Consider the following 8,351-nt stretch of genomic DNA (forward strand, 5'->3'; position numbering starts at 1 on the left):
CTCTGTGAATGGAAAGTGCCGGAGCGGAGGGAGCTGGTGTGACAGACGGAGTGAAGGCGGAGATTCTCATTCCCACAGATCATTCGTTCCACACCACTCCCTCTCCTCTCCTGTTCCATATGGCAACGGCACCACCGAGGCCCACTCGCTCATCAATTCTCTCTCTCCCTCTCTCTCACAGACACACACACATGCACGCACACACACACACCACACACGCACAGCTACATTCATGAGTAGGCCTTTATGGCATTTTCAAGATTTAAAAAAAAGAAAAAAAAAAAACAAGAAAAAAAAAAAAAAATATATATATATATATATATATATATATATATGCATACATTATTCTATCAAACAACATGCTTTATAAGAGCAGGGATTTTTTTTATACATTTAAAAGCACAAGTATTTTGTAAAACAGAAATAAATATTCTCAGAGCAACAGTTTGTGTGCATTAGCCAAAGAGCAGGATTGTGTCACGCATCTGGGTTTTAATAAATGCAAACAGTTAAAATACACGCTGGCAAAAACATACACAATCTTTCTTCATGACAGGAAAAAAAAACCCCTTCCAAATGAAGTCCAATTACAATCAAAAGGAGAAACAACCCAACAGAGTGAAATGAACACAACTGAACACTCAGTGAAAGTGTTGATTAATAATGAGGCTTGAATTCAGAAAAGTGCCACAGGAGTGCTCCCTTGCTACTCCTCAATGTAGTCATTCACACTGGGCCACCACATGACATGTTAAATGTCCAATGCCTACAGCTGACTGTTGAATGGAGAATCCTATATCTGTTCATTTTTAACAGCCAGGGAAGAACAGCCTTTTAGAGATCAGTGCCGCCGTCCGACACTCCACGTGACGCTCCGTCCCACTGAAGTTGAATTCTGCGACCTTACGGGGGAAAAGGTCAGAGTTCAAAGGTCGCCGCGGTCCAGACGAGACGCTTGAAGTCCGTAAAGTAGCGTGTCCCGTTGCCCGTCACTCCATTTTCCTGTTTCGCACCTGGACAATCTCCTTCCTCTCTTTAAGGAAGTTCCCAAAAGCTGCAGCCTCCTTGCTCTCCTCTGTGACTGTTGGAGAGACGCAGAGACTCAGTGAGGGGCAATGCGGAGGAGCAACGCGGAGGAGCAGTTAAGTCTACTACTGACCCCCAAATGTGTGGCCATTCAGTGTAAACATTCACTAGGACAAGCACTCATTCAATGGAAAGTTAACATGAAATTTAGGTCAGTGTTTCTAGGAATGAGTCTAGTGGGTCCCAAAGGCCAGTTGTGCACGGACGGTAATTTAAAAAAATGCTGATAAGAGACCCACTTTCATAAAGTAAAAATCACACTGACAAAGTACAACGTGTCCTGTCAGTTAAAATATCCGGTGCCAAAATACACAACCCTAAAACTCGCTTAGGTCACGGTCCTAGTGCTCAGCTTACCGTTATGGTCGATATCATCTGTGTCACTGTCAATCTCCTCATCTTCGTCGTCGTGGACACCCCGAGTGAGAATGAGGTCACTGGGACCTGCTAGATCTGGATCCTCTGCAAAGCACGACACGGTCCTCTATCAGCACGCTTCACTGCATATGCACCGCGTATCACAAACACTCAAACTCTGATAACCAACCACCCACACGTCCAGCACTTTCCGCTGTATTAATAGACCAGATGAGCTGTGCATTTTCCAAAACTTAAAGGCCAATAGCTTCCATTCACTGGGTCTACTGAGAGAACAAGACTCCATTCATATTCTAATCTTTGATGTGCACCAGTCCAATTAAGGTAGATTTAATGAGCTAAGCCTTGAATTTCTTTTTAAGTGAGCGAAGGACAATTGGTCCAAACGAATACCTGTAGGAACGGTGGTTTCCATGGGAACTTCGCCCATGTCCTTATGGAGGCGGTCCAGTTGCTCCTGCTGTTTTTTGCTATGAGCTTCAGCCTGTTGGACACATGGAGATGATTAAATGAAACCAAGGCTTATTCAAAGAATGTTCTAGCAATCACTCAGTCATTCTTTCGATAGGACGTTACCATGAGCCTGGAAAAGCTTTTTTTTTTTTTGAGAATACATTTGAGCCTAGACACAAAATAATAATAAAAAAGAAAAAGAAAAAAGAAAACAAAAAAACAACCGATCCATTCAGCAGATTCTGAATAAACAGCAGCGCTTCACCAGTGTGAAAATGTTCATTCAGTGCAGGACATTCAAATACACCCCCCCCCCCAAAAAAACAGCATTTAATGTGATTCTTTTTTCGACTGAAAACGAATGAAACGATGACTCACCAACTCTTTGTGTAGTCGTTCATATTCCGGCCGATATTCCCTGAGAGAAAATGACAAAACGCAAAATCCCTCATTACAAATTCGAGCAGTTCTGCAATACTAACCATGGTGTGGATTGTTCGCTTTGTGATGAGAATTCTGCAAACACAGCCATTAAAATATGCTATTTTGGAAACATTTCACAATCTGATGTGAATATGGCTAATCAATACCACGATATTAACGTCTCATAATTTATGACGACTGTTTTGTTATTCAACTGGAACTTCAATATTAATATCCTCACCCTGATCACACATCACTGAAGATAAAAAGGTTAAAAAACAAACAAAAATGAGCTCAAAGTTCTAAAGAAATGGAATGGCAAACCGTTGTTCACACATTTCGTTGTTTTTGTCACCCCCACCCCGAAGATTTAAGAACATACGAGCATGTCTGAACTCACATCTCATATTCTTTTGCAGCTTCTGCAACCTGCACAAAGAGTTCGTCCAGTCCGTTGCCTGTTACAGCCGAGACACCGACCACCTGCACACGGAACATGTTACACTCAGTTGGGAACTGACAGTCATTACTATGACTGGCCAACTCATCCACCGCATCTGATTTGTTAAAATTCTATCATCAATTTTAACATACAAATACAAAAATCTAATCTATTATTTTGTTTTCAGCCTATACTCAGTAATCTCAATGTACATAAGACAAACGGTATTGACTTTTATTCTGACATCATGTTTGTATGAGGACAAACAGAATTGCACATATATCAAAAGACACAGCACAGAGAGACAAAGGGACTTTAAAGCTATTCTCACAGGCAATGAGATATTTCAGTTAAATGAGGCAAAATGGTTCCTAAGCGTGCTGAAAGCAATAAAAACAGCCGTAGACCTACGCGTAGGTTAGTGTAGAACTCATCCAGAACCAGGCTCATGGATCGGGTCAGGTTGCTGACGTAAGATGTTTCCTGATTCAGGGCGTCCTGAAACACCTCAAAGTCCTGCATCCACTCAACAGCAAAACTGTGGTCGATTATGTCCGTCTGCAAGTGATCACAATAAACGTACACTTTTCCAAAAGAACAAAAATTTTGGGGTTTTTTTGTTTGTTTTTATTTCTTTTAAGTTCTGTAGACCTAAATTTTTTGCAGCGTTGTGCGTGTTAACCTTATACTGGCAGAACCAAAGCCTCGGAATCAAAGCCTAGTTGTGTGTATTTGCCCACTGCTAAAGAAACAAACCGAAAAATATGAAGATATATATTACCTTATTCATGACAACTATGAAAGGCAGTTTGGTCTTGTAGAGAATGCTAAGGGAAAAGCAGAGAGTTGCAGTATGAAATCACTGTTTCGTTTTGTTTGTTTGTTTGTTTGTTTTTCAAATCACTGAAAAACAATATATGCACAGAGAGAAAAAAATTACACACACACATATGACAAAAAATATTCATATGCTGTGAAAGAGTCGTCATCTGACGTCTCACATGCACACACACACACACACACACACACAATTAAACAATATATAACTGACCTGCAGGCATAGAGCATGTTGGACATGAACGTAACTGGGTTTACACTCCGTGATGTGTCCATCACATACACCACCACACAAGGGAAAGAAGAAGCCTACAACAACAGGTCATACTTGTACAACGAATCAAAACAAACATGTTTATCATGACTAAAAAAAAAAATACGACACAACAAAGATAGGAGATCAAATCAAAACCCACAGCTTCCTTTAAGAGGCCTTATCAGACATAATACAATTAACACAGTGTGAACCGTATACCCAGCCAGACAGGACACTGATTAAATGACTAACCAGGGCCTCTGTTATGATGGTTCCAGAGGCTGACCAGGTGAATACTTCTATCTGTCCTGGTGTGTCAATCAACACATACCTGTGGGAATAAGTCAGAAGTCACTCATCTCATATGACGTGAATTTGACCAAGAAAAGTAAACAGTTTTTTTTGTCTAGAGACACTAAGTAAAGGGGATGAATAACTACTCACAGAACAATCATAATTTTACTAGGGGAAATGGTTGAGAAACTGTAATAACTTACTGGTGATTGTTCTGCTTCTTCTCTATGAATTTCATGACCTGATGGATAAAGGTGTGGGGAAATTCATTCACATTTTCAAAGTGCAAGAACAGCAAACAGTGACATCTACTGGAAAGTTTTTTGCCGATAAATACTATATTTCAGAGGCTACATCTTATGAATGAAAATTCAACCTTTAAACAGGTCTACTTTTTTGCTTTTCAAAAAACATAACATTTAAGCTGCATATCTGCAAGCTTACGTTAAAATGTATCTTAAAATAAAGTGCATCTATGTAGCTCTCTCAACCAGCCACACTTAATCTATGAACTGATTACTCCAATCAAAACTGTATGAAGAAACATTGGGTCAGTTATCATGTCCAGGAAGGAGATACCTGATCAAATCTCGTCGCAAAGAGATTAAGAGACGTGACTATTCCTCCATTAGGGCCTAAACCATACCTGGGCCATAGTTAAGGAGCTTTTATCATTATAGTACGTCTGAAAACACACTCACAAAAAGAATCAACTTTGATAACAATAACACAGTAAAAAGCATCATTAATATTCAGCACTCCAGAAAGGATACTGTTTCATTACTTCTTTGTAGTTCACAGTGTCTCTGATATCTGTAAAAAGGAGAGAGAAATTGTTAAGATCAATTGCCTTGAATAAGTCAAGTAATGTGCGGGTCTTTTTAATGAGATTAGAACGTAGAAGAGATGTAAATACGAGGAGCCGATAATATGACTGAGCATAACATTACTTATTCAAACATCTTTTCAACCCCGTAAACAAACATATTGTTTTCGAGTAACTTTTTACTGTTATTTAGGTGATAACAGACCCCCATTGGGTATTTCATAGATACGCATTTTTAAGTTTATTTTAATAAGGTTGGACCGCGATGACTCACCGATATTAGCTGGAAATGGAACCTCGTGAACTGCAGGGTCCAAATTGATAACGTACGGTGGAGATTTCTTTGCGTGAAGATGAGCTGTCAGTCGCTAAAATAACCACAGAGGGGCAAAATGTAAGTGTGTGTAACAGTCTTGTACAGGCTAAGAAGTCTACTAAAACCATCGGTGGAATGGCAAACAGACCTAAATAGAAGCACTGTACGCACTCTTCTCTCTACTTATCAACTTCACACACAATTATTTGAATTTGTCATGTATGAATTATCAGTTGCAATTCCGTAAATGTTCGTGTAGAGCACACGAAGATGTAACCTACAGAAATACTGTATTGTGTCATGGACCACGAGCCGGTCCCCAGCTTACCTGGACAAAAGTTGTTTTGCCTGATCCTGCCATGCCAAGAACGATAAGACACACAGGCTTCTGAGCAGTATCCTTTTCCGACATTGTTTCCTGACCTGAGGCAGCGCAAACACCTGCTCCATCCCCACACTTCTCATTTCCAGACGTAGCTGCATCGCAACTGGAACTACCCGCGGCAGCCGCCATGCTTGTTTAGAGAGGGAGACCACTGCCGTTCAACCGGTATTGTTGTCGTGAAGTGCTGCAACTGTGGAGCTGGCTCCAAAATACAAATGGGATGTAGGACACTAGCACGGACGTCACCACTAGATGGCAGCAAAATATAGCGGGGATAAACCCTGCAGTTTTAATTCTGCAGGCTTGTAAAACCCTATCAGGTATCGTTCCAACATTTAGTCACAGTCAGATGTAATGGTGTCGCTGAAGGTTGCCAGTGACGCACAAAATCAGCTTACGTTACTGAAGTTGTTCTTGATTTTGTTTTTTTCTCCCCCATTCCTCAGGGAAAACACACAAGCAGAGTTCGATTAGTCTTAGTGCATAACTCTAACCAACTTTAAGTGGGATGAGTCACACATTCCATCAGACATCTGAAACTAGGCATGCATAAACATTTTACAGCAAAAGAATAACATGTTGAAATAAACTTTACGTTTGCCTTGTTTTCATATTGTAATAAATGTGGTTCGAAAAGGCTCGTGGGCCTCCAAATAAGTAGGAATATTATGTCTTTGTCTCAAATGACATTACAAACTACAGGGCAGTGCTGTAACTGGTACTGCTAACCCAAATATCCTGTTTATATCTCATCCACATGCAGAGGAGCACACACTCGGCTGTTAGTGTCCGGCCCTGCTCTCTATCACTGTTCATTAACGCACCACGAGTCTCTCGCTGCCTCTCTCTGAGATATAGCAGAGCTCCTACCCCGTTTGCAGGCAAAGAACCTTGGGAGGGCTTACACTGCACATTCCGCAGTAACAGTGCACTGTGTTGCACAGGGGATCAGGTCAGATTGCGCTGGTGAGCCTCGTTTGATGTGTTTAACTTCCCCCAGAGTTTGGGTTGTTCGTAGCAAGTGTGCTGACAACTACAAACTTTTGGAAGAATTTGTTTATTAACGTATCTCCAGGAGTTGTCGTAAATAATTATCTTTTTAATGTAACCGGATTCTAAGCACTTTATAAATGGGTAATTACGTTCATGACGTTTATGATTACAGTCTACCAGAAAAGAGTACGCAAAAGTGAAAACAGGCGAACGCTTGCAACACGGAAACTATCATTCTCAATGTTTAGAATATTTCGCATATTCTAGTAAATAGCCATTGACTGATGAACTTTCCTCTGTGTGTGCAGGTGTTTCCGCTCCAAGTCGTCATAGTGACGGACGCTGACAGATTTATGAATGTTTACTAAACCACACCTCTCACACACCTCTTCCTTCTGCCTATGATAATCAACAGTCAATCTAAGGCGTGCATAAGGTGTAATACAAAGGCCTACCAAACATGCCATTTCTTTTAATTTAATATATAACCCTACAATATCATTTAATATGATGTTACAATATTTCACTTAATTTTTCATATGGCTGTACCGCAGCAATTGCTGGGGTTATTAAAATGTTGAGTATCCGCCACAACTATCACAATGTGCTTCTGACATGGAAAAACAAGAGATGTGCATGCCATTGGCCGACTGATTCCTAGCTGTGAGTTGATCCTCAAGCCTTAAGTTTTAATGTCGGAAAATAAAAATCTACATTTACATTTACATTTACATTTATTCATTTCGCAGATGCCTTTATCGACAGCTACTTCCAAGACAGGCAGAAAACAAACAATGCATATAGCCATGAAGGAGCTGTCTGCTGTGTAGGTTCCACTGCTATGTTCAGTATTGGACCATATCCAAATGCAAAAATGTCTGAAGGAAAATAAGAGACTGGACTACAAGTGGATCAACCGCCCTCCATAATATAAATCTCTATATTTATTGTCTCTGATATTTTCCAGTTGTACTTGCTCCTTTCCAAAATGAGGTTATGACTCACAATGTTGAATGAGCAATACACTATTTAAAATACATTTGTAACAGTGAAAAACTACACTAATAGACGTCAGTGGCTTTAGTTAGGGCTCTCATGGACTCACACCTTTTCTATGTTGTGAGAAATGGAAAATGAAATAGATCATATGGTTTAGATTTAATCAGTACAAGTCATAGTACATATGGAAATCTCATAGAAGAAGTCACTGTCTATTGGTACTAGGTCTGGTACTACTACCAGTCACAGGTGTGCTCTTTTGACCTTGACAGATATGAGTGCAGATGAGGTATAAGGTACAGGGCTCTGTTTTTTCCATTCTTTTGTAATAAGTAGTACTTTGTCATGCACATCTTGATAACTGTGACGTTAAAATATATTGACTTTCTCATATACTAACCACAAAGGCTTTGGAATACTTTAGGGAACATGGCAGTACTGTTTCACAGTATGGGCTCCTCTTTGAAATACATTTTTCTTCTGCACAGTCTGTCATATGGAAAACACACACACACACATGCGTACACACACATGCGTGCACACACACACACACGCGCGCGCGCGCGCACACACAATCAACGAGGCACATCTGTTTATCTACTTTAAGAGTGAGGACTGAAACACTTTTTTTTTTTTTAAATCCGGGGCCTTGTCAATAACCAT

General features: G+C 40.2%; 1 protein-coding gene across 2 annotated transcripts; it reads right to left on the reverse strand.

The window, feature by feature from the left end:
• Positions 1–506: 506 nt before the first annotated feature.
• On the reverse strand, positions 507–5,722 carry gpn1 (GPN-loop GTPase 1). 2 transcript variants are annotated; one of them, XM_030781458.1, is made up of 14 exons: positions 5,640–5,722; positions 5,270–5,363; positions 4,943–4,982; positions 4,749–4,815; positions 4,373–4,410; positions 4,128–4,206; positions 3,834–3,928; positions 3,564–3,609; positions 3,194–3,340; positions 2,741–2,823; positions 2,296–2,335; positions 1,858–1,948; positions 1,444–1,548; positions 507–1,081 (listed from the first exon to the last, which is right to left on the reverse strand). In XM_030781458.1, the coding sequence occupies exons 1-14, from the start codon at positions 5,670–5,672 to the stop codon at positions 990–992; spliced, it is 1,050 nt and encodes a 349-aa protein (XP_030637318.1). In that variant the 5' UTR covers positions 5,673–5,722; the 3' UTR covers positions 507–989. The 2 variants fall into 2 exon arrangements, with proteins under 2 accessions (XP_030637318.1, XP_030637326.1); XM_030781466.1 differs by having other exon boundaries at positions 1,852–1,948.
• Between the last annotated feature and the right edge of the window lie 2,629 nt (positions 5,723–8,351).

This window comes from Chanos chanos, chromosome 1, assembly GCF_902362185.1.
Source record: "Chanos chanos chromosome 1, fChaCha1.1, whole genome shotgun sequence".
Lineage (NCBI taxonomy): Eukaryota > Metazoa > Chordata > Actinopteri > Gonorynchiformes > Chanidae > Chanos > Chanos chanos.